Source organism: Saccostrea cucullata, unplaced genomic scaffold (genome assembly GCF_032062105.1).
Source record: "Saccostrea cucullata isolate Sc308-1 unplaced genomic scaffold, CSIRO_AGI_Scuc_v1 ctg127, whole genome shotgun sequence".
NCBI lineage: Eukaryota > Metazoa > Mollusca > Bivalvia > Ostreida > Ostreidae > Saccostrea > Saccostrea cuccullata.
Genome location: NW_026940370.1, coordinates 977978 through 1005576, shown reverse-complemented (window position 1 = coordinate 1005576; position 27599 = coordinate 977978). Strand labels below are relative to the sequence as shown.

The 27599-nt window shown below is 33.6% G+C and overlaps 2 protein-coding genes across 5 annotated transcripts in view; one reads left to right on the top strand and one right to left on the bottom strand.

The window, feature by feature from the left end:
- Window positions 1-21805, bottom strand: part of LOC134255198 (ribonuclease H1-like) — a 25923-nt gene extending 4118 nt beyond the window's left edge. The window contains exons 1-7 of one of the 3 annotated variants that reach the window (XM_062737701.1): window positions 21685-21805; window positions 18428-18516; window positions 17118-17248; window positions 15043-15158; window positions 14788-14926; window positions 9161-9345; window positions 7772-7889 (exon numbers count right to left, since the gene is read on the bottom strand). In XM_062737701.1, coding sequence (XP_062593685.1) covers window positions 7772-7889; window positions 9161-9345; window positions 14788-14926; window positions 15043-15158; window positions 17118-17248; window positions 18428-18508 — 770 coding nt within the window. In that variant the 5' untranslated portion in view covers window positions 18509-18516; window positions 21685-21805. Of the gene's footprint in view, window positions 1-7771; window positions 7890-8932; window positions 9346-12286; window positions 12566-14787; window positions 14927-15042; window positions 15159-17117; window positions 17249-18427; window positions 18517-21684 lie in introns of those variants that run through there. The other 2 variants (XM_062737700.1, XM_062737699.1) reach the window with 2 other exon arrangements.
- On the top strand, window positions 12333-27599 carry LOC134255199 (uncharacterized). Of its 2 annotated transcripts, none has more exons than XM_062737702.1 (4): window positions 12333-12452; window positions 23501-23824; window positions 24234-24435; window positions 24882-27599. In XM_062737702.1, the coding sequence occupies exons 1-4, from the start codon at window positions 12389-12391 to the stop codon at window positions 24931-24933; spliced, it is 642 nt and encodes a 213-aa protein (XP_062593686.1). In that variant the 5' UTR covers window positions 12333-12388; the 3' UTR covers window positions 24934-27599. The 2 variants fall into 2 exon arrangements, with proteins under 2 accessions (XP_062593686.1, XP_062593688.1); XM_062737704.1 differs by lacking the exon at window positions 12333-12452 and adding an exon at window positions 21819-21968.

The following is a 27599-nucleotide window of genomic DNA, read 5'->3' as shown; positions in this document are numbered from 1 at the left end:
ACTTTTTATCCCCTTATAGGAATTTTAGAGGATTGAAAAACAGCACATTTTCGAATGTGTTTAATAACCACGAAAGAGTTCTGTCTCTTTGAGTAGACACTGATGTACAAGGAGAAATGTTATGTTTCCAATTAAGTATTGATCTCAAAACAACTTTTGCCATATTGTACTATACCATTTTTTTCAATGTGTAAAATTGATTTTCTTTTTAAGATTCTTTATTTTAAGGGATCGAAAAGCCCTCCGTTTTTGTTGAATGACAAAAAGATCTAGTTATTATTATTCTTATTATTTTTTTGACTTTCTAATTTTGTGCACGCGATTTCTCGAAGACTACTGGATGGAATTACATGAAATTTTCAGAAAAGATGTGTCGTAACATGAACTTGATCTATCTGAGCGATTTTTTGAAAATTCCTATCTGGTGCCAAGTCACAGGACATTTCCTGAAATTAAAATGACATTTTGTCCACGATTAAACTCAAAAACGGTAAAAGATATCAACATGAAACTTTTAGGGATTATAGATTGTGATATATACTATCCAGGACGCGACCTTTCGTTCGTCGTTGGTACTTCCTGTCGTTAGGAGAAACGAATTAAAAAAATCGTATTTTCTAACTTTTTTGTTTTTGAATATTTTTTGTTTATTTTTGGAATGCTAATAAAGACCCTTCTATTGATGCTTACTATATAAGTTGTTTGGATATTGATTTGTCTGAACTCTAGATATTAACATTTGAAAATCTGAAGCGGGACCAAGATGGCGGCTCTCTCTGTCAACTCCGCCATTTCGCGAGCAGGGGTTTATGGAGGCAGCTGAGCATTTGATTAAACGATTCTGACATAAGGATACATGAAATGTAAAAAAATACTTCGACTCTCACGTAGTAGTGAAATGGTTGGAGGAGTTACCTCCCGTTACTTGTTTATATTATAATAGATAATCAATGTAAATATTGTAATTAATTGGTCAATTGACAAAAGAATTATACAAGTAATATTGATAAATGATGTTCTGTTAGAAAATAATAATAGTGTTGCCAAAAGAAAGGCAGTCTGTAGTATTTTATCAATATGATATCTGATAACTTGTGATCATTGATTAAGTTGAGGTACAAGGGGGCAGTACAGCCAATTGGTTTGTGTCTTCACTTTGGTACAGAAACCAATTAGTGTATCGATCAAATCGAGTTGTGCAAAGTCGCCGTAGTCAGTGACAACTTAAAATATAGCTGTGTGACGTTAGCTATAGGTTTGTCATTAGGACAGAGAAGCTCTCACAAAGTTAAATACTGTGTAAGTATATTGTAGCTACTTGGCTAGAGTTATATAGGCAACTTGGAAAGCAGTAAGACACCAGGCAGGTGTTAAAGGCTAAATCAAGAGGCACCAGGCAGGTGGCTGTTGACTTATATAGTCAGTTGTATGGTGAGGCAATTGTCATATGGCACCAGGCAGGTGTCGGTATTAACTGAAGATATATAAGTGTTCAAAGCACTTAGGTCATTTGATTTAAAGACACCAGGCAGGTTTCATATTATTATCTGTAAATATTGCATTCAATCATATCCCCAGTAAAACTCGGTAATCCGAGCACGGACCTACTGACCGCTCAGGTCCGACACGTTACAGTAGTATAGCATTTCTGCTGGCCGCTAGGGGGAGATAAAGAACGATAATCCGAAGTTCTGAATTGTTGATATTGCTCTTGAATAGACAAACAAAACATCAGGTCGTGAGTTCTATTTGGAATACTTCCCTGGCATATGACATCGTCCGAACAAGGTAAATATAATTTTTGTAGGTTCATAGAAAGCTATTCTTACTCAGTTTTTATCTGTTACAACTTGAAATGTTAACAAAAAATCATTCTAAACGCACGTGTTATGAATTTGTCAACTAGAAAAAAAATTATTTACATAGGTATTTCTGCCTAACCTAAGCCAACCCATCAATTAAAAAGTGCAAAATATGTTAAGATATTTTTATGCAAAATTACAGTTTGAACAGAGGTAGCACTTTTTGGTGAGGATTTTTTAAAGTACATTGAAGTGGTGATGTTAAGTCGTTTTATTACCTCCCTGTTGTTTATAGTTTTGTTCTACGTACATATATTTTCATGGTAGGCATGTTCTATGTAGTTTCATTAACTAAAATTATGACAACATTTGCTTATGAATGATAGTAATATAATAAATATGTTGAATTTAAATGCATTCCATTTTTTTCATGTTCTGTGTTATGCTACACTTATACAAGGAAACGGGTTATAGATAGGAGTTATCCTTCCTAACTCACAATTTTAAAATATCTTTCCCTTGAAACACACACCGCTGTATGAGGTAGGCTCTACCTATCACTTGATTTTATGAAATCTAGAAGGTGTTTAGGCAAATTTCATTTAGAATATACCATTGTATGAAGATAGAATAATGAAAAATGACATTTGACCTTATAATGTTGTATTTTTATTTTTAGGAAGAATTGCTAAGTAGTAAGTTGCAATTGAGTGTCAATCTTAAAACTTAATTTCCGTTTCACTGCATTAGTGTAACTGGGCTAGATACAATATGAAATGTGTATAATGTGTTATATATACTTTCTTAACGTCGAAATAAAATAAAGGCGCTAAGAATGTTTTATTTTTAAAATTTAATTGAAGCTATGATACCTATTTAATAGATCAGTCCAAAGAAAAGGCGCGAATATTTACTCGTGGCGTTTGGCGCGAAATTATGAATGCTTTTTATAATTCTTAGACAGGTAAACTGTTGCAAAAGTATACACAAGTATGTTTAGAGCAGTACTCCCAATAGCTGAATAGTTAGCGCGTTGAGGATAAAAATAGTTAAAAAAAAAAGCGCATTCACGTTGGCGACATGGGTTCAATCCTCCTTGTGACCAAAATTTTGAATCTCTTTTGAGCTCGATTTTACGTGGGTTTCTTTTCTTAAAACGGACGGAAGACCTCTCGTTGCTCGCAACGAGATCGTATCTAGTTATTATTATTTTTCTTCTTCCTGGGAAAATCTTTTCCGCAAGTGATCTTGTAAACTACACATCCGACTAAGGTAAAACCTTTTTAGAGTCAGTAGGCATGTTATGTAGATTTGCGGAACGAAGGTCATTTTGCGTGCACGTGCTTGCAAGAGCACGCACGTGCAACACGTCAAATGACCAATATAATAGATATAGCCGTAACTTTTCTATTTTTTGATTAAATGCTTTGAAACTCATAATATAAGTATATATTAGTAGTATAGACGTGAAGACATGGTCAAAATAGCAAGACCTCACGCGCATGCACGTGCACTTTGCTCTGATTGGTTGAAACTAAAGTCTCAATATCTTTCTTGTTTTTTGACAAAATCTTTTGAAATTTTGAACATAGTCATACATTAGGAAGATCTACAGCCTGATATAAAAGAATTATCATGAAAGCATGTGCATGCACATGTGCTTGCAAGAGCGCGCACGTGCAACGCCAGAAATGTCCAATATAATTGATATAGACGTAACTATTTAAATTTTTGATGGAATGTTTTGAAACTTATAATATAAGGATATATTAGAAGCATAGACTAGAGGACATGGTCAAAATAGCAAGATCTCACGCGCATGCACGTGCACTTCGCTCTGATTGGCTGAAACTAAAGTCTCAATATCTTTCTTGTTTTTCGACAAAATCCTTTGAAATTTTGAACATTGTTATACTTTATGAAGATCTACAGCATGGTTTATAAGAATTATCATGAAAAGCATGTGCATGCACGATTGCTGCAATCTGATTGGCTGAAAAATTAAATGTCTATAACTTTCTTAGTTTTCAACGAAACGGGATAAAATTTAGAGTATGAATAGCTATAATGGATTCCTACGTAATGGTACTATCAAAATTGAATGCATGAACATACATTCATGCACGTGCACACGCAAAATACGCAAAACGGCCAATTTTTAAAAAAAACATTAAAATGTATAGGGCTGAAACGATTCACCGAAATATCGATATTGTTCGATATAAGTGCTCGGTTCAATTTTCGATTCACCATCTCGATTTTCGGTTCGATACGTTTTTTTATAATCGGGTTTGGTTAACTCTTTGAAATAGATCGGGTTCGACCTTATTTTAACAGTTTGACACACGAGGAAGAAAATTGGGACGGTAAAGTTTCAGAGTAGGTTGCCTCTGCTATTATTTATACGAATAAAGTGTTCTTAATCAACAGAACCACAAGTATCAGAGATGTGCAATTAACAAATTAGTAAATTCGGGCTAGTAAAAATTATAACTACGCATGTAAGTTAATACATAAAGTACAAACGGTATTTTACTCATTTTTTGCTATCAAATTCCCAACCAGTGAATATTTTCCAGGCAACATGCTCCTACTGTCAATAAATCTCCATAATTTTCTCCATTTTGCAGTACTTCCTGACTTATTTACTTCCAAATACGATCTTTTTTTTCCTAATCCGAATTTCCTCTGTTTATTGTAAATATACATGCAGATATCTCATTAAATTATTTACGATCACTCAATCAACTGAAAGATCAGTGTGATTCACATGAAATATATTTCTAGTGTATTTAAGGATTTTATATGAAAACAAAATGAATTTATTTTCATTCTAAATGAGCTAGTGCAAAATAATCAGAAAAGGAAAGATCTTCAGATATTTTTTTTAAATTCATTCTTATTTTCTGTCATAATCATTAATTTTATATGATTTAATTTTAATAGTAAGAATAAAATTTTAATTTTCAAAAGATTGACCTTAGTACCCTGACTTTTTCAATGATTAATTTTTTTTTCAACATTTGTTTTATTTTAATTTTTGTCCCTATATTTGGGCTAATAACTTTTTACTTGGGGCTAGTAACTTTATTGCTGCCACTAGCCCGTGGGCTAGTATTTGAGTTTTTAAATTGCATACCCCTGCTAGTATATTTCTATTGTATCACCACCTTTTACTCTTTGTTTTTTAAATCTGAATACATTTTCTTTAATCTTATGAATAGTTTCGTTCTTAAATTGTATCGTATTGAAAAAATTGAATTGTGACACAAGTATTGCAATACGTATCGTATCGTGGAGGGGGCGTATCGTTTCAGCCCTAAAAATGTATATTGTGAAGAATTTTTTTTATTTATTCTCACCATATATAGATATGTTAATTGTTTAGACAACATGCCATGATCATCTTGCATGTACATGCACGTGCATTCACGTACAATGCGTTAAATGACATATAGTTGATATCATTTTAGCTTTTACTGTTCTTTGATGAAATCCTTCGATACTGGTCATATTTTTTACAATGTCTTACAGGAATTAAGCACAAAAAGGGATTTGGGGAGCGTTTGGGGAACATCTGTAACTGTCCCCGTTACAATTAGCACTAGTTTATGTTGTTTTATACTCTTATCAATATATAAGTAAAGCATAATCATACTGTTGCGCCTCCCACCTCGGGAGAGAGTGGGGCAACTGTGTGGGCTTTCCACTCTCGTATGTTAACTTATAAATTAATAATTAAGTCAGGATAAAAGTTCAACAAATAAAATTTATTTACACTATGTACAATTAAATGTAAGTATTGTTATAATAAAAATCACAATACAATATATATCAGTCTCTTATAAAGTGAAGTCACTCCCACCACCCGTAGGTAAAATCTAAATCTCCCAAAATAATTATAAAAATTAGCTACTTGTACTAAAATATACTTTCCTTGGTTTAATATAATTTATTTGTGCCTATTCTGTAAGACCTATATAGTTTTAATAATAAATTGTAACTCCCATAAATTCTCCCATAAGTTTTCCCGTCGATGGGTCTCCCACTCTACTTAGTTATGGGTCTCCCACAGGGATATCTCAGCGTCTCTATTTAATATAATTTGACTAATATAATTACCCATCTGGTCTGCATAGGGTCTGCCATCCCTTTAAATGACTGCCAATGATGGGAGCACTTGTAAGATAATAATCTGGAGGCTTCCGTATCCTCCCAACTTCTCCCCCCTTCTCCTCTAGCAGACGAAATTTTCGCTTCTTTATATACCTTTACTGTACCCACTGGTAACCTCAATTAGCCAATCGCTGACCCGGAATGACCCTACGCCACTTCCGGTATAAACAAATCAGGGAAAGTGCACGCAGAGAAGTTTTCTAATAGAAAATCATTACTAACCATACAAAATGGGATTTTATCTACCAAAATACGATAAGTACAAGTAGCTATTACGTTATTAAGTTGATTTAAACAATGACATTACAATGTTCAAAGACGAAATGTGATAATTGACTTCAAACATGCTATCGAGATCGAGACCGGGTCGAAATGCAGTGAACCCGATTCCAAAACAATATTATATGATTGACAGCATATAACTTATTTCTTTTACAACTTTTCATCAATTATTTAATAACCAACAATCATGTACATATCAATATGCTGATAACAACTGCACACGCTGCGAGTGATCAATGAAATATATAAAAGTGACGAAACGAATTTCGTAACAATACTAATGGTGTTGAGAAGAAAAAGTTATATCTGTGTGTCAGCAAAGTGAGCAAACTGATACTAAAATTGGGGGTAGGGGTAGTAAATGCTTAATTACTCCAAAATATCCTGGTAAAAAATATTTTATGTATTTTATTTTTGTACAACATTGATTAAAGTCATTTTGTATCAAAGTAATTTTTAGCCCACTCCTTTCTTTTTCTAATTAAAAATATTAGAATTAATTGTTTTTTATAAGAAATACACACTTAACATTGAGTAACGTATTTTAATCTGGAAATTTTACTAGTTAATAGTTGTAACTTTTGAAAAAAAAAGTCTTTTATTATAAAGCGTCTATGTTATTTTTGTTCATCTGAAGTAAAATTACAGTCTGAAAGTGAATTAATTTCACAGAATTCCTCTTCTGGTATAACACACCCTTCACTGTTTCCGACAGCGGGGGTATGATTTGAAAATCCTACTTTTTTCAAATATGTCTGGACAAAACTTTATGTAACTTTGGAATTAAAGCCTCCAAACACTAAAGATGTGGAAATATAAAGTAAAATTTCATTTTTTAACAATGCCTGTTATACATCTAATACCTTAAAATTTAAGCATGGAGAAGGGTTTTATACTTTATCAGTCAATGACTTTGAACTTCCAAGAATGACTGGGTCAAGGCCAGGGTATACTGTGGGGTCATAAGCATCATAAGCAATTTCTGTACCAAGTAAGAGCTTTCAGTGTTTCTCAATAACCTATGCATGGACAGATGAACAGATGGATGGATAAACATGTTGTCGATGTTGATTCCCACATACCTCCCTAAACTGTGTGTGTAAAGTGGGGGGGGGGGTATAAAATTTTTTTCTTGAAAACTGCTGTAGAGGGAGTTATCCAGACAAAATGGGAACCTTTTGCATATTTTTTTTTAATAGAAAAAGTTCAAAGGCTGGGATTTCTCTCTGTACATGTATATTCAAATTGTCAAAAATTAAAATCCAATCAATAATATTCCATAAATAGGAAAATTTATTAAATTTTCCAACTATTAAAGAGAAAAACAAATATTTTGTACAACTAGAAATCTGTCTTACTAGTCTTCCCAAGCCCACATCCAAGAAACAAACAGAATCAATGTGGGTGGCAAAATAGATCAAGTGCATGTTCATTGAAAGAAATTGTACTGATTACTATAAGGCTTTCAAACATTTCACTGTAGCCCTGCATCCAAACACTAAGAGACTAACCATGGATGATCTGGTCCCCAGTACACTCCTATACCAGCCACAGAGCCCTTCTGGCCATTATTACGACAACATCCGTCTGTGTATACGTGATCATCCTCCGTCTCCGTAGAACTGGATCCTGGAAATGACAGTGATTTTTTTACTTGATCAGGTAGATATTAAACAGTTACAATCTGCTCATTTCCTCTGAACTGGTTATCATGCATAAAGATTTTTGAAAATAAAATTTATGTTGGAACAAGAGATGTTTGTAAAACACTTTACTTATGTCCCCCTCCCCCCAAATTGGAATTTTTCTAAATCCAAAAGGGCATAACTCTGTCAAAAATGGTGCGATTGTACCCAAAACAGAACTTGACCAAGATATTTATCTGATAAATCTGTATACCAAATTTCATCTCAGTATATGCAACCTCTGCAAAGAAAATGAACGGAAACTGCAAATAATTGGAATTTTTCAAAGTCCAAGGGACATAATTCTGTCAAAAATGGTGCGATCGTACCCAAAATGAAACTTGACCTAGATATACCTCTGATAAATCTGTACGCTGAATTTCATTTCAGTATGTGCAATGGTTGCGAAGAAAGTGAACAGAAACTGCAAATAATTGAAATTTTTCTAAATCCAAGGGGCATAACTCTGTCAAAATTGGCGCGATTGCACCCAAAACAGCACTGGACTTAGATATTCATGTAATATATCAGTATACCAAATTTCATTTCAGTATGTGCAACGGTTGCACAGAAAATGAACGGAAACTGCAAATAATTGAAATTTTTCTAAGTCCAAGGGGCACAACTCTGTCAAAAATGGTGCAATCGTACCCAAAACAGAACTTGCCAAGATATTCATGTGCTATATCTGTATACCAAATTTCATTTCAGTATGTGCAACGGTTGCGAAGAAAATGAACGGAAACTAAGTGGACCGACAGACCGACCGAGTGACAGACAGCAGCAAAGCAATATGCCCTCCTTTCTTCGAAGGGGGGCATAAATATATAATTCTATTCAGAATTAAAAAGTTTCCAAGAAAGATTCTATATACAACTGGTAAAAAGGTACTGTCTTTTCTAATGGATAATACTTCATTCTTATCTATGAATGAATATTTGTGCATTTATCTTATTTCTTATAAGAGGTAACTTTATAGAAAAGTACCTGCTGCTGATGAACAGGTGGAATATTGCCTACTACTGCAGGAATAAGGAGCGCTCCTGTGTCCTGAGGTGTACTTCTTCTGATGGGAATGTGAGTAGTAACTGTTGGATCCACCTCCGTAACTTGGTTCTGGGTCGTAACTTTGTCCTCCGCCATAACTTGACGATGAGCTGTAACTTTGTGATCCACCATACCCGGATGATGAGCTGTAACTTTGCCTTGAGTAGCCAGAGTTACCTGAGCTGCCGTAACTTGAGTATCCCCCACTGTAACTTGAGTAACCGCCACTGTAACTGGAACTCCCCCCACTGTAACTGTCACTCCCCTCTACAAAGGCCTGAGCTTCCTCCGCTGTGTTGAACTTCTTGTACCTGGCACCACTGTACCCATGCACTTGTTCCTTACAGGAATCCCTGAAAATTTCAATCAAATAATAGAATGTTTATCACTAAAATGAAAGAATTTATTTTAATTATCGGGTAAATTACGAAAATTTATATCAATTACAAGAGTTGACAACAAAAAATTTTAAGATAAGTATTTTTAAACAAATGTTGAAACTTCCCCCCCCCCCCAATTTTAGTAAAAGACAAAAAATCTTTACAGATGACACTATCCATTATAAATTCATCTTGATGACAAATTATAAATCTAAGTTGCCAAAAAGCTGATCTGGTTTATAGATGTACATGTACTGTGTTCTTTCTAATAGTTAAACTATAAACTATTGTGAATGGGTTACAGTATTACCATTTGGTAAAGTAATGAAACTTCATGATAAGGGAGTAAAATTGAGAAATTATTTATTCAAAAGTTCTAAAGAATTTCAAAATGCAGATCAGGGAAAATTTTCAAAAAAATTAGATTAAGACATCAACCCACTTTTTATCAGCTTTAAAAAATCCATTTTCATGAGAGATAAAATTTTAGTTTTAATAAAAAATATATTATTTTTATGATTAATAATAGCATTAATAAGGTGTTTTAAATGACATAAAAGTATTTAACAACATTACTGCATCACTGTATCCAGTTCATAACAATTAGATGTGCTGCATTATTTCTTTGAAGGAATGACCCCATGTTGATTCCTGCTAAGATTTTGAGAACTACTGCTGTGATTTTGAGAACTACTGCTGTGAACCTGGCTTTAGAAGAATAATTATTGCATTTACCCTCTAATGAATTCACCAGCTTATCAAGATGGTTTCAGGATAAGTGAATAAATAAAAATGTAAGACAAGTGAGGATTCTCTCCCACTTCAAAATTGTCTAAGTTTTAGGTTTCATGGAGGTTCCTCTCATGCAGACGCCCCCTAGGTTGACCCATTGTTACTCAATTGCCGATGTGACCTGTTAATTACTCATAGCCACAACATTGAATTAAGTCATCTGTTTGGTTCTGGTCTGGGATTTAGTAAACAAAATTAACATTTTCTAATGAATCATTTCTTTTTAAGTGTGAGAGACAATATATGAGTAGGAAATGTAAAACAGCATGTTTTTAATTTAGTTTTTAAAATATGGCTACTTTTATTTCTGAAAAAGACCCTGTCTGGGTTTTTGCAAAAATTGAAGGTAGTTTGTGAAACAATACTAGTGAATTTTCTCAATCATATATTTGGCCTGTACACAATTTCATCAACAGCTCCATTCTTGGCCTGTACACAATTTCATCAACAGCTCCATTTACTATATATCTACACACTTTCACAACATTCAGCGATCAAATATTTACATGCAATGCACCATAACCAGCAAACTTATTTAAAAAGAAACAAGTACTTTATTATTTATCTACACTCTGCTATAATGTTAGTCCACAGTTCTCGCACATTTTTTGGCGCGAATACAATTTAGAATCATTTTCCATGTGGAATTTGCTAAATGCTTCGTTTTTATGGCCCATTAATTATTATGTCATCAGAAAACATTTGTCAAACAATTCAAAAAATTATTTTGTTTATGCATAAAAAGGCATACATTTCTCAGCAAAGGTGTGTGCAGTCTATCGAAGTAACTTTTCAAAACCATTGCGATTGGTCATACTTTATAAAATCCCGTAACACAGAGGTTACTGCTTTTCTTCTTATTCTTTTGGTGGGCATTAGTGCTATTATTACATTTGATAACATTTATATATATTTTCTTTTAGGATGAAGTTACGATTTCTGTGCCACCCTTTGTGGTTTAGTATGCATATCTATGTTGTATCTACTATATTTATTAAATATTTATGAATAAAAGATTTACAAAGTGGCATTTGCAATTATTCCTGTTTTTATTCAAAGATTATGGTTTTCGAGTGATTATTTTAACATGAATTCCCTGCATATCGCATTTTTATAAAGAATAAAGCCATTGCTTACGGAATAAACTAAATAAAAGCGAATTCTTACCATTACTCTTATTTTACTTTTTGAAAATTTACACTTATGGGCCTCCGTAGTTAATTCAGTCTTTTGACCAAAGTTTGGAAAAGATCGTCATTTTTGATTGGTTTAGATAATTGATCGGTTGCCCGGAGGACAGAAATATGAAGTGATCAACACGATTGATAGGCTCAACTACGCGCGAGACGGAGGGATTTTTTCTTTTAAAGTCAAAACAGAAAAACGTTACATTTGTTTACATAGGTGACGATTTTGTCAATTATTTGAACGACACTGCGCAAAAAAGTCCGCGTTGAAATTTAAATTTTTTTCGTTCAAAGTACAGATAAATATCTATATTTTATTCCCCGTGAGTTGAAATTATGCGCCATTTCATGTCATTCCAGAGAACTGAACAGAACGATTTTTCTCTCCCATTTGGTGGTTAATAAAGACGCCGATATGGGCGAATGACCACCAAACGGGGGTTAAATGACCATTTGGCGGTGTGTGCCCAACCTGTTTATACTTAATCATGGATAGGCTTTTCCCATGTTACAGAAAAATTGCTCTACAAAAAATTCTTTTGGGTAATTTTGCACTAATTATTATCATTCATTGCAAGTGCTTTCTGCATGTTTCGGTACTGATTGCATGTAATATACTTCCTCAGCTCCATATACACCTTTTCACTAAGTACACACTGTCACAGCATTCATTAATTACCTATCAAAATTTTACATGCAATGCACCAAAATTCTAGCAAACTTATTTTTAAAAAGAAGCAAGTGCTTTATTATTTATCTACACTCTGCTGTAATGTTAATCCCTTGTTTTACATCTTCAGCACGGTCTATTTTTTTGGCGCGAAAATGATGTAAACATCAAAAATTTATTTTCTGTTTTGCAAGATGCTGCAATGCATCGTTACAATGCACAATAGAGGCATTAAATATTATGTCATCAGAGAAACACTACTTACCAATCATTATAAATTCCAGCGCTACGTCCTTGTCTAACAGCATAAAAAGGCATCCTTGCTCTCACTCGAAACGTGTGTGCAGTGGTGCGTATCGCGGTGCTGATGCTTGGAATAACCATTGGGCGATTGGTCAACTCCGTGCCATTACATAACACTAACAGCAGAGGTTACTGCTTTTCTTCCTATTCTTTTTTACATTGTTATTATCATTTTCATCGATATAAATCTATATATAAATTAGTATTTGTGAGATCTAGCTAATCAAAATATTTTCTTTCTACATATAAATATGCCTATTGTACACATTCAATCTTCTTTCACTTTCGATCGAGGGAACCAGTTTATTCATTCCTTAGATAATACGAACTTAAACTCATTCGGTTTGAATAGAGCTAACCACGTAACCTAGGCGCTCGGATTTCGGATAGCATATTCTTTATTTTGTATGTCCGTCTTAATACAGTCATTTAAAAAAAAAAGAAACAAATAAACAAAGCGTTAAAATTAGTATTTTATAGAAACAGAAAAAATGTGATTTAACAAAAAAAAAAAAGTTAATGTGAAAAAAAAACAATTTCAGCGATTTTATAGAATGTAAAAAGTGTTCAAAGAGCCATTTTTTTTTTTTTTTTTTTTTGTAGGAAAAAAAAAACACTTTTTTTATACCAATTTCCCCCCCCCTCCTTCATCGCCTTGGGTGAAAATCAAAATACCAAAACCTTATATCATTTATATAGGGCATTTCCAATTATATTCTCTTCTGAGAAGTTCATGGCTTGTTTTAATGCTTCCCCTCCAGAGAGAGGTATTAAAATGACCCATCAACTTCTCAAAAGAGAATATGCCGATCATAGTCAGGTTACTGCAACAAATGTAAGAGGATGCTCCATCAATCATACTCGTAAATAGAGGTTTGAACCTCTTTCAGTACTGTTTTTGTTTCCTGATCCATACTACATTAACTTTTATTATACTTCAACAAAAAGAAGGGGGGAGGCTTTCAATGATCATTTCCTAAAGCCCTTCGTAAATAGTGGATTTTCCTCTTCCACACTATAACTGGAATACACAAAGACGATTTTAAAAGTGAAAATATCCATAACCAGTAATTGAAAACAAATTCTTCTTATTAAATAATAAATACTATGATACTATCAATTAAAAAAATATTTATTTACAAAACAAGAGGCCCATGGGCCACATCGCTCACCTGAGAAGCTTTGACCATTCTGTTCTTTACCAGATTTCCCCCTTGTAATACATAATGCATAAGATTTTTCCTTTATATTTCTATGTAAAACTTTGATTCCCAATTGTGGCCCCGCCCTTCCCCCAAGGGTCATGATTTTTACAATTTAGAATTTACACTACCCAAGGATGCTTCCACATATGTTTCAGCTTTTCTGGCTCAGTGGTTCTCGAGAAGAAGATTTTCAAAGATTTTTCCTTTATATTTCTTTATTAAACTTTTATTCCCCATTGTGGCCCCGCCCTTCCCCCGGGGGTCATGATTTGAACAATTTAGAATAAACACTATACCAGCATGCTTCCACATATGTTTCAGCTTTTCTGGCCCAGTGGTTCTTGAGAAGAAGATTTTCAAAGATTTTTCCGATATATTTCTATGTAAAACTTTGATTCCCCATTGTGGCCCCGCCCTTCCCCCAGGGGTCATAATTTGAAAAATTTAAAATCTACACTACCCCAGGATGCTTCCACATAAGTTTCAGCTTTTCTGGCCCAGTGGTTCTTGAGAAGAAGATTTTCAAAGATTTTTCCTATATATTTCTATGTAAAACTTTGATTCCCCATTGTGGCCCCGCCCTTCCCCCCTCTTATGATTTGAACAATTTAGAATCTACAATACCTTATTTCCACATAAGTTTCAGCTTTTCTGGCCCAGTGGTTCTTGAGAAGAAGATTTTTTAATGACCCCATTTTTGTCTTTTCTTGATTATCTCCCCTATGAGGGACTTGGCCCTTTATTTTAACAATTTAAATTCCCCTTTACCCAAGGATGCTTTGTACCAAGTTTGGTCAAAATTGGCCCAGTGGTTCTTGAGAAGTTCGAAAATGTGAAAAGTTTACAGACGGACATCAGACAACGGACGGACGACGGACAAAATGTGATCAGAAAAGCTCACTTGAGCCTTCGGCTCAGGTGAGCTAAAAAGTATAAATTTTTCCATCAAGGAAAAACATCTTATTTTCAGCATAAATAACCATAGACAATAGAAAGATTAAGCCACTAAATTACTATATCAGTTTGATATTTGTTTGTTTACTTTTACATCGAAACATTCTCTCTCTCTCTCTCTCTCTCCATCTCTCTCTCTCTCCTGATACATGTAATGTCCTTTGTATACATGTATATGCATCTGAGAACAATATCGAGTCAAGAGTTCACTATGCTGCCTCTTTCACTTATAAATACAATGGCACACTGTGAAAGATTACAAAACTAATAAACCAGTACACTAAGACTCTAAGGACATGTCTACAGGAATATGTCATGGCCTTGATTGACCCGGCTAGCATCTTTCGCCTTCTGTCTGCCTGCCTCTATGCTGTTAAATGTTGGGAGTCCGTGTGGGAGGTCCAGTAGATAGGATTCTGTGTCCATTACTCTGTCAGCTTCCTCTGTCAAAGTCAGAAAATAACACTTACAACAGCAAGCTATTGGTGTGTACAGTGAAATAAAAAAAATCAATTTATAACTTGAGCCTTTAGTTCAAGTGCTTAAAGACTTTACTTACGTCTCATCCTCTCCATTTTTGATCCATAGGCAAGGTCATATTGGTATCCTAATATGAAGGTCAGAGGAAGCAATGGGGCAACCAAACCTTTACTTTTCCCTTTTGTTTTCATAGTCCTAAAAGTATATATTTAAAAAATTACACAGTCTTTCCTCTGCATATCATTTTAAAAAATAGAAATACATGTATCAACAAAGATAAACATTTATTAAATTCCTCTAGAAAGTATTTCTGAATTCATGGGAAATATATATATATATTATATAAAAAAAATTACCAAATTGCAATAGTTCCTTATAACAAGAGGCCCATGGGCCACATCGCTCACCTGAGCACTAAGGGTAGGAAAAAGTAGAAAATGGCTTTTTATTGTAAAATTTAAATCCAAAAGTAGTCCCATGACCAATCATGGATTTGCTATTTTTTAGAAAATGATTTTTAAAGAATTTTCCTATATATATCTTTAAAAACTGTGGTCGGCCATTTTGGCCCCGCCCTACCCCTGGGGGTCATGATTTGAACAAATTTGAATCTACACTCCTTGAGCATGCTTCCATATAAATATGATGAATTATGGCTTTGTCATTCTTGAGAAGAAGATGTTTAAAGAATTTTCCTATGTATTTCTATGTAAAACTTTGGTTGGCCATTTTGGCCCCGCCCTGCCCCCGGGGGTCATGATTTGAACAAACTTGAATGTACACTACCTGAACATGCTTCCATATAAATATGATGAATTATGGCTTTGTCATTCTTGAGAAGAAGATTTTTAAAGAATTTTCCTATATATTTCTATGTAAAACTTTGGTCGGCCATTTTGGCCCCGCCCTGCCCCCGGGGGTCATGATTTGAACAAACTTGAATGTACACTACCTGAACATGCTTCCATATAAATATGATGAATTATGGCTTTGTCATTCTTGAGAAGAAGATTTTCAAAGAATTTTCTTATATATTTCTATGTAAAACTTTGGTCGGCCATTTTGGCCCCGCCCTACCCCGGGGGACATGACTTGAACAAACTTGAATCACACTACCTGAGCATGCTTCCATATAAATATGATGAATTATGGCTTTGTCATTCTTGAGAAGAAGATTTTTAAAGAATTTTCCTATATATTTCTATGTAAAACTTTGGTCGGCCATTTTGGCCCCGCCCTACCCCCGAGGGTCATGATTTGAACAAACTTGAATCTACACTACCTGAACATGCTTCCATATAAATATGATGAATTATGGCTTTGTCATTCTTGAGAAGAAGATTTTTAAAGAATTTTCCTATATATTTCTATGTAAAACTTTGGTCGGCCATTTTGGGCACTGCGCTACCCCCGGGGGTCATGATTTGAACAAACTTGAATCTACACTACCTGAACATGCTTCCATATAAATATGATGAATTATGGCTTTGTCATTCTTGAGAAGAAGATTTTTAAAGAATTTTCCTATATATTTCTATGTAAAACTTTGGTCGGCCATTTTGGGCCCGCTTTACCCCCGGGGGTCATGATTTGAACAAACTTGAATCTACACTACCTGAACATGCTTCCATATAAATATGATGAATTATGGCTTTGTCATTCTTGAGAAGAAGATTTTTAAAGAATTTTCCTATATATTTCTATGTAAAACTTTGGTCGGCCATTTTGGCCCCGCCCTACCCCCGGGGGTCATGATTTGAACAAACTTGAATCTACACTACCTGAGGATGTTTCCCCATAAGTTTCATCTTTCCTGGCACAGTGGTTCTTGAGAAGATGATTTTTAAAATATGCCACTAAATTTTCATTAATTCCCAATTATCTCCCCTTGAATGAGGGCGTGGCCCTTCATTTGAACAAACTTGAATCCCCTTCACCCAAGGATACTTTGTGGCAAGTTTGGTTGAAATTGGCCCAGCGGTTCTTGAGAAGAAGTCGAAAATGTGAAAAGTTTACAGACAGACAGACAGACAGACGGACGCCGGACAAAATGTGATCAGAAAAGCTCACTTGAGCCTTCGGCTCAGGTGAGCTAAAAACTTCCTTATACAACATCTCAGTAAGTATATGAATCAATAAGTTGATGCAACTTACGCTAGAACCGCTATAGATGCATATGTAGCATAAAATGCCCCAAACCACTGGAATATGTCTCTTCCCCGGGCTACCATCATAGCCATCTGCCTCTCTCTCATCTGGTTCTGCATTTGTATCTGTCTCTCCAACTATAATTAGAGCAACATTCTACGTACTGGGAATTCTAGTACATGCATGTTCATAGTGTATTTACATTTCATTGCTTTTAAAATTTTCCTGTTAGGCCACACCAATAAATTTTCTTGTTCGTTGGACCCGCCCGCTCGTATTTAAACAAAACTATACAAATATTAATTTAAATTTCCCGCACCATAAATATTATGGGCTATTTTCTGTTCCATTTCCGCTCTATTAATTGTTTGTTTAATCTGCTAACTCTGCAAATCAGATAAAATATAATTGTCCGCTCAAATCTTTTCATGCTCCGCCTAAAAATTTTACCTTCAAAAAAGAATTATATTATTATTTAACCGCTTGCCCACTCGTACTTTTTTCCATCAAATGTCCGACGAACAAGAAATTAAATTAGTGTGGCCTTACAAGTATACTGTAGAAGCACAAATTTTCGAGGGGATAAAATTTCGTTGATTTTTCATCAAAAATAGTTTCGTTGGCATTTATTTTCGTTGTTTTGCGAGTAAGCCTTTTCAATATGTACTGATATAAAATTTCGTGTGGGATTTAATTTCGTAGATAATTGTTTACAACGAATTAAACGAAATTTAATTCCCCACGAACATTTGTGCTTTTACAGTATACTATATTAAAAATGCAAAAGAATTTTCTATAGATCACTTTCTATCTAAATTGAATACTGTAAATCGATCTTCATTTGTGCATACCGGGTAATTACAGTAAAACTCGGTTATAACGAAGTCACTGGGACCTGTGAAATTACTTCACTATATCCATAATTCGTTATAACTGTGTAAGAAAATCATTAAATTTATACAGCTGGGGATCCAAGATAAACGAGTTTTGCTGTACACAAAATCATTTGCTTGCAAAATATTTATTCTAGTGAATAATTATTTTGTTACGGATTAGATAAGTAATAACCAAAATTCAAGAAAACTATTTTAAAAAAATTGATTCAATAGAATTTCACTAAAAAAGATGTTCAGGAATATTTAGTGATTTACAGTAATAATCAATCGATCATCATCCCCTTGAAATGCCCGAGGCCTTCTGCAAGTTCTAGTGTACCATTTAGAGAAATCTTGCTGTTGCAACATGAAATGTTTGAAGTTTCTACTTTTGCTTACAGAAGATAAGATTAACTGGTAAAATCGATTGTAGAACCTTACTGTTAGCTGGTTCACTTTCAGCATGAATTCCTGGTTTTTCTTTAAGTTCTCGTCCATAGCTTTTCCCATTATAGACCCCATGGTTAATGCTGTAAATTGAAGAAAATAAAATGTTAAAAATATATATATACTTTTTATGAGTTTGGAATTTTCTAAATACATGCATAGTTTCTGCCCCTCACTGGGTCATTAAGACATTATCATTTCAATGATCTTTCATCATGATGCAACATTTTTTGCAAAACCTTAAACAACTAAACTCTTTACAATTCATAAATTATAACATATGTCATAATAGTTGTTTTATGCCTCTCAGAACCCTTGAATGGCAGTGTTGAATCTTCATTTTGAGATGGCATTCAATGATTTGATACAAAGATTTTATTATACCCCCCCCTTCGAAAAGTGGGAGAGTATATAGTAATTGGAATGTCCATCCCTCCGTCTGTCTGTACTTCCGTCTCTCCATCCGTCCGCCTGCTACACTTTGAGGTACCCTCTCTTATCTGCAACTCCTTTTATATACCATGTGAATGAAATTTGATGAGACTTTCCGAGAATCTTTATCACATAATGCCATTGTGCACCTTCTATTTTACTTTCTGATCCGACACATATTTTGGGTTTCAGCTCAATGCTCACAGTACCTGTAGTTTGATATAGTTTACCTCCAGTGGTGGATTTGGTGGGAATCTGTTTAAAATGGCATAAAAACCATTTTTTTGCTTTCAGATTTTGTTAGACCATAATTTCACCTGTAATATATTGTATTGAAATAATTTTACAAAAGTATCTAGTGCACAGCTGTATCAGGAAGTTAGTACATGTATATGCCTATCTATAGACTTTGGGGAGATCATAAGCTTTTGAAGTGGATTTGATATAAAAGTGTATGTTAATAGGGAAACAATGTCCCTGATTAAAGTTTTGTTGGTGTTAATGCTGCATCAAGATGCATCTGATTTCACTTTCTGAAAACACTAGTAAGACAAATTTCCTGTCAGAAGAATAAAATATTTTCGGAGAAAATTTTTTTAATGGGATTATGGGACATAATACTCACTTGAGTAACTTTAGCCATGTCATTTTTAATCTGATTTTATAAAAGAATTCTATATTCCCTTTAAAAAAATTGTTAACCCCTATTATGTCCCCATCCTAATTTTAAGGGGACTCTCAATCCATATACCATGAGGATGCCTTAGTATCAATTTGATTAACAATTTGAAGACCCCTCCCCCCTGGAAAACATGCATTACTTTTTATATCATGCAAACTTTGATCCTGACTTTAGCTATAATTTACTCTTACCCAGTGTCCATAATTTAACAAAACTAAAATTTACGGAATATGGGAATAATTTGCAAATTATAATGATAATTTTGTGTTCTTTATATAGATGAATTTGAAAAAAAAAAAAATCTAAATAATTCCATGGGAATCTCTTATTCCTTTAGTGGTCCCTCCTACTGCTCTCAGGAGTTTTACTATATTTCAGGAATTTGCACTTGCTTGATTATATAGTTCTATATATAGTTCCATATAGTTATAATGGCAAAGTTGTTTTGCTGTGGTCGTGAAAAAAATATGTGTCGGATAAAATAGGAGCTGCACAATGGCAATATGTAATAAAGATTCTGTGAAAGTTTCATCAAATTTCATTCAGTGGTATGAGAGGAGTTGCGGATAAGAGATGGGTACCCCAAAGCGTAACAGACGGACGGACGGACATACAGACGGACGGAATTAACGATTACTATATACCCTCCCGCTTTTCAAGCGGGGGGTATAATAATGATATTGTCCTGCGGATGTGGTGAAGGCTTGTCCTGAGACACAGTTAGAGTATTCTAACTATTGCCTGCCTTGGTGGTTGAATATGATGAAAAGCATGTCAAGGGACGGGAAATATGAAGTTTTATGACCCTGCCACTTGATAATCTAAAACCAATCAGGTAATGTGTTGTACATATAATAATTATAATGAGGTCGATAATAATAAACATGCTTTTACGTCATATATTTTGATCACCAAATTATATCATTTTGCCCTGCAAAAGAGTAGTACCGCAATTATCTTGAAGGATCTATAGATAACTGTAAGTGCTTCTTAACAAGCTGTCATATAGGGATCTTATTAAAAGGTATCCGACCGTCTGTCTGTCTGCATGAATTATACCATATATTTTGCATAATTTTAAGTTGCCTGACACAATAGGTGCATGGGGGCTCTCTGGCCGCCCCGAGACCCCAGTCAGTCTAAATCCTTGCTTAAAGATCCCTAGATCCACCCCTGGAGTATGCTCATGTTATTGTTGTGAAATAAATTTTTGAAATACACATAACTAGGTAAACTGTAAAGCATTTCAATTCTCGCATGGATCACAGGGACTTGCTCCCGGCGTGTAATAATTATTTATTAAAAAAACCATATACCGTAATAATAAAATGGTTAGTTTTATTATTACGGTATATGGTTTTTTAGCCGGGCTCATTGCTCATAGAGCAATGCCCGGCTATTGCGACGGTGAGCAACAGAAAATGCTGCTTCTTCACCGCCAAATTGAGTTTACGAGTAAAAATATAGTACGTACGCCCAGCTGCTGTTGAGAAAACAAAATCCGTTCAAACACCTTAAGAAATAGTAAATCGAATATTTTTATCAAAATACTAAATTGTTTAACATTTTCCTGGCTCCTTTGACTAATATTTTACAAAGCGATTCAAAAGGTGCGAAAGGTTTTCATCAGGTATCCTGTCTGCGTCATATTCTATAAATAAAGGTTGTACCATCACAAATGCAGGGAACATCATTAATGACTTGATGCAAAACTCTCCGCTGAGGACACATCAGTGCATAGTCGTTTGACCTTATAATCTATCGGTATTTACTTCTGTTTGTATATAAAACCCCGAAACGATACATGTGATAAATATTTTACGCATAATTTCTAGCTATATTTTATTTAATTTTTAAAACTTTTTAATACTATACATGCCATTGAGATATGTTTGGTGTAACATATCCTCTAAACCTCTGAACTTGATTTTAAAATGTCACCACGGTCTTTGTTCATTACCCTGTAAATGAGCCCGGCTTTCAGTACTTCTGAGTACTTTGATTAATAAATAATTATTACACGCCGGGAGCAAGTCCCTGTGCATGGATGCAAAATACGCCTACGTGAATTGAAAATGAAAAATGTATCCAAAAATATTACAAATAGACCTATTTACTGCAAACTTGACATTATTACCGTTCACTGTGACCTTCTCTCCCTTCTTGTCAGGACAAAGTTTCGCAACGATCTATTTACTCAACTCGCGTATTTCAACTGGTTCCTTTTTACATACTGTACGAAATAGTTTAGGAGCGAGTTGTTGAAATCCACAAACCGGATGTATATGGTATGATGGTGCGATGGTTTGATGCGTAATTTTGTCCACTGAATAGTTTGGACTTATTATTTGTGGGTATTCTTCACAATGAAAGAAGTGTTTTCATGGAACCGACTTGCATTAGTTGGTATAATTTTTCTAGGTGAGACACAAAAAGAAAAGAGAATACTATCTTACTCAGTTTCTTGCATTTTTTTTTAAATAAAGTGACTTGTTGTTAGAGGCGTTCAAGCTTGAATAATATGTTAACGTTGCGCTTTGCGACCGTTGGGGCGAGCGCAGATATTTATTCAGTTTTCATTTGAATCAGGCACGTCAAACCGCACGTGATATTCGTTTAAGACTGACGTCACATGACGTCGTATGCATGCTGCATTACCAAAGTGAAACCTAAGACTGAACAAGGCTGATTTTAATTAAGAACCGTTTTTTTTACTTTTTTTTCGGCAATAAATTCATTAAATCAAGGCAAGTTTATTATTCATTTAACTTTTGATGTTATTCTCGCGAGAATGTTGCTTTAGCTTTTGTGTATGAAGCGATGCATTGTGGGTCCAAAGTTACTGTGGAAAAAAATTCTATACAATGAATGTGCAGTGGTCTGATTTTTTCTTCACCCAAGCATTGTCGCTAGAGCTTGCTGCACTCGCTACTATCACTGCACTGAGCTTAAACTTTTTTCCTAACATTATTCAAAGATGAATATGAGGGTTGATCAAAAAGTTTGTGAACTAATTGAATAACTTCCAAAAAAAGAAATGATACAGGGTTTCAGTATTGGGATTTTTTTCAAAGAAGTCTTCTCCAATTTTTATGCACATCTGCAACTGATCTGCCCATGTGGGGATCACATGATGTAGGCAGTCAAGTGACATGCTCCTTTGTTCTGTCACAGATGCTGAAGGATTTTTATGACTTTTATATTTCTTACAAAGCAAGTTATTTTTAATTTTACAATAAAAACAGTCCATTTGTCAGAAATGGCCGAATCTCAGCAATAGTATGGATGAGTAATGATATTTTCTGATTGAAATAAATGCAATATAGATGTCTTTATTATAGAAACGACATAGAATTTAAATCAAGGAGACAATGAATAAATTTAGGAAATTATTCTTATGGCAATATTGTATTCCATGTCATTTATCCAAATCACGTATACGTACTACTATGAAAGAATTGAAATCGATAAATAAGTCAATGTCCACAAAATAATCTAATAAATAAGTTAAATTATTTATTCAATAAAAACTAAAATAGAATCTCTTCCAGCCATGATTAGTCAAAGAAAACAGAAGAACCTTCATTTAGCCAAAAATATTTATTTAGCAATTTAAAATGATAATGATGTAATGACAACAAAACTCAGTTATAATGAAGTCACTGAGACCTCTGTAATAACTTTGTTAGATCTGTAATTTGTTATATCCATATAAGGAATTCGTTAAAATGTATAAAGCTGGGAATCCAAGAAAACTTCGCTATATCTGTGAATTGACAATATCTGTGTTGGTACTAAATGAGTTTTGCTGTACATCAAGAGTATTATAGCAAACTATGTCAAGAGTATTTTAACCAGTGTGCCCAGGTGAATGATGTTGCACATGGGCCTCTTGTTAATTGTCTTGAATAGTATTTTTGTTTGTTAAATATAATTTTTTTTCTTTTTTTCAGATTTTTTCCTCTTTATGACAGATGGAAGCAGCTTTTATCCTCACCTGAATTTAAATTTAACGAGTCTTTGCAACGATGAGGCAATCTTTGAAGCATTGCCCAAGTACAGCATAATAAACAGTTCTTGTGCATTATCATACATTAATAATAGACCTATTTCAAATGAGGTGAACAATGGCAAAATAACTTACAAATTTAATGCCAGCAGTAACATTTTTAGAATTCCATTAAATGGGGAACATATCTTATACAATGTTGTATTGAATTGTGTGAAAGATTTAGAAAGAACATCACAATTTTCCAATTCTATAGATAAAATTACAGGTATGTATATTAATTTAACATTTAGGAGATGCATTTGTTGTTTTCTATATCAGCAGTTGTATAATTACAGTTTAGTAAATGATTTATGAACAACCTGTAGTTGATCAGTTTCAGATTTCGATAGATTTGATTTGCATAGATTTGCTTTTTCTTACAGTTAATTGTAAAAGTCCTATACAGTAAAACACAGTTATAGCAAATTGATGAATACAACAAAGTGATTTTCATTCCCCTTGACTTCAAAATACATGTACATGTATATTTTAAACTTTGATATAACAAATAACACTAATATAACAAAACAAAATCCCCAGTCCCTGTCACTTCGTAATAAGCTTGTTGTACACGCACTCACTTTATAATTTCATTTGTAGATTTTTTAATGAAGATATCTACCATTATATTACAGCTACATGCCACAGAGATCAAGAAGTTATCACTACCACTGAATCGGAGGTGATCTATAAGGAACATGCCATTTTTTCGTCCTCTGTTCAGGATATTGTTCTGGGGATTGTGTTCAGTGTCCTGGCTTTACTGATTGTGTTTGTGACGGTGTATTATCAGTACAGAAGGTATCGACGACAACGCAGAATGCAGCAATATCTCAGGTACCACCTAAGTCTCATTAAAAACATTTATCTTATCATGCAGCTACTGTTTATGGAAAGTTAGTGTGCATCCATCTGTATGTCTTCCCTTCTCTAATTTATTTCAGAATAAATGTTAAAAAATTTCATATACAGCAAGTGACTTTTATTTCCTAATTAAGTCATGTGTTTTATTCATCCTCAATTCTCATGCGTATATATATCCCTTCTTAGCAATTTTCCTGGTTTTATGTCATCATAGCTGCAATAATGTAGCCCTCTCTGGGTTTTTTTCTGATATTTTCTGGAGAGGCCTCCCCCCCCCCCCCCCCCCCAAAAAAAAAGGGACGGGGCTACATTATTGCAGCTAATGTCATCACTGACTTACAGTAACAGTTTTATTTTGGTATTTGATGATGTACAGTTTAATTTATATTTAAACTCACTTATGAAATTTTCAATTTTAGTACCCCACATACAGATCCATTTGAAAGACTACAGGATCATATGGAAGAGTAAATGGTCCATAATAGTTCACCGTTTTATCAAGCAGTGACACCACCATTTCTATCACACAGTGACAAGTTTCTATCAAACAGTGACTGAGTGATCCACATGATGTATATGCAGTCCCAGTTTTCTTTCCAGCTGTACTGGTCAGAGACCAGAAGAGCTTATGGGATAGTCAGGTGTCTGTCATCTGTCAGTCTGTCCATCTGTTTGTAAACAATACTACATGTAGTATTTCAAAATGCTACTCCTCCTAGTTTTTGTCCAATTTTAATATTACTTTGCACACAAGTAGACTACTCTAAGATTGACAACTTAGTGCATGCATGTTGTTTTTTTTTTATGAATCGGGTTGCCATGGCTACTAAAAATAGAAATTTCTGTGAAATTCCTTTAAAACGCAACGAGACAGTTTTGTTTGATTTCAATATAACTTGGTACACAAGTAGACTTTGCTAAGACAATAATTTACTGAAAATTTTTTATTACTGTAAAATTAATTCAGATGGCTACCCCTGCAACAGTTTTAATCTGCAATAAATCTTGCCACAAAGAGACTTAACCAAGGAATATTATTCATTTATTGCTGCTACGTAGTTTCAAGTGAAAGTGCTACTTTTCCTTTAATTGTTATAAATACCAGTAGAGCTGCAGTCTCTTCAGAGACTTCTGGTTTATTATCACATTTATTATTATATCCACCAAAAATGTGCTTGCATCGTCCAATACAAGTGGAGCCATGCTTTGTTTATATATTTTTTGTTAATATGTACTTTCCTTAGTCTTTCATACATTGAACTATTATAATGATTATTGTGCTTTTGTAATTTATGCCCTTGAAAATGAAGCTTTGTTGATATTTGTATTGTTTTTAGATGTGAAGTTTTTCTCTATTTATTGAATTTATAATAAAACTTGTAAAATCTGGACACCCCAGGTTCAAAAGAAAAGAAATAGGCTGGTTTAGACATCATTCAGAATTAAACAACATTTCAAATGATTTATTTTTCTGAAGGGGAACTAATTACAGCTAATATTGTATATTGTGCAATATTTCAGAAAACACAACATTGGTATTTGATAAGAATCACTATACCAATAACAATCAAAGACAAAAATTGCAATTTTATTTGGAATTTGTTATTGTTTTTAAATGGTCATATTTTAAGGGTAGAAGGGGGAAGGGAAATACTTTTTACAATGTTGAAACCAAATTCTTGAATTAGAAGATTATCTATGAAATTGTTGAATCATGTAAAAATAAATTTTAACTAAAAGACCATCTTTTTAAAAGCTTGGGTGACCAAAACTAAGGATTAATTTTCAATCATTTCAGTTTATTAAATTGAATTATGGCATTATTATTACTATGATGTATGAATTATATTTTGATTTAGAAAAATGGCATAGAAGCATGGTAAATTTACACGTACCTGTATTATTACATTTTATGTTCAGGTTTGATTTTTTCTTGATGTTTACTTAAAACAGTTTTGAAAGATGTTAATTTTGTAAATGAGAAATCACTTTGTTCACTAGACCATTAGAGAAACTGCTTTTTATCTTTAATGTTATTTGTTGGTTGATATGAGAAGTATGAGCTAATGTACACTGACAGGTAACTACAGAAAACATGTAACCATCAAAACATTGCTATTCTCACTAATGCTTATTGGCCTTTATAGGAAAAATATTGACTGCAGAATAATAGAAATCAGGATATATTACCATTTTACTGGCTTGTCTTCTACTGTAGCATAATACTACAATGGTTTACATGTAAATTATTTAATAATGTTGAAATTTTTGCCACATTTTATTAATTTTTTGTGCCATATTAATAATCCTACTTTACATTCTAGTAGTCATAGTTTCTTACTGTAATGTTTAATGATGGAATATATCTCTATTTGGCATTTGATTGATTCATCTCGACCTCATTTGCCATTGTTGACAAGTTTTAATTTATCTTATGAAAAATATTTCTGAAATGATTTAAAAATTCATACAAAGAAAAATGGTTAGAAAAGTCATATTACACAGAGTTCAGAAATTTCTCTGAGAAAATGTCATAGGGTTGGGGGAAACTAATTAGATTGAGGGGGAAGAAGCTTTGAGCTTTTGTCTTTTTAACATCACAAGATGAAGGGAGGGATGAAATTTAATCAGATGATTATTTAATTGATATAAATTTAAAATATTTTTAAGGCTTTAATTAAAAAAATGATATATTCAGTGCATAATACAGTACATGTATATTTTTATTCAAGAATATACTGGTATTTTAAAGCATTCTTTGTTTTGGTTGGTAATATTTCTTGTATGATAATGTATGTATGTAATTTCTCAGAATACATTCCAGTTTCTTGTTTTTGTAAAGTGATACATAGACCCCCATTTCTCTCACCCTAAGGTTGAATGTTTTATTGTATATGCACAATAATATGTGATTGGTCATAAAAAAATTGCAATCATGCAACTTCAGTACATATACACATATCTTTTTTAGCACTTTAGTCTCATTACTATTGTATCAGATTTTTTTTTATGTTGTCTTATTATACTTAGTGCTGTTGTAAGATATATTATTCTTAATTTACCAAGTAGTTTATGTCGATGGTACAGTGTAGCTTGTATTTATTGAAGCCAGTCCATAAATAAATAGTAAAACTAAA

Excerpts from the sequence above, each read along its gene's own strand:
- LOC134255199 (XM_062737702.1), top strand. The coding sequence starts at position 12,389 with ATGCTTGGAATAACCATTGGGCGATTGGTCAACTCCGTGCCATTACAT. Across the intron at positions 23,825-24,233 it reads TTCTATAGATAAAATTACAG|CTACATGCCACAGAGATCAA; the intron begins GTATGTATATTA and ends ATTATATTACAG. Across the intron at positions 24,436-24,881 it reads AGAATGCAGCAATATCTCAG|TACCCCACATACAGATCCAT; the intron begins GTACCACCTAAG and ends TTTCAATTTTAG.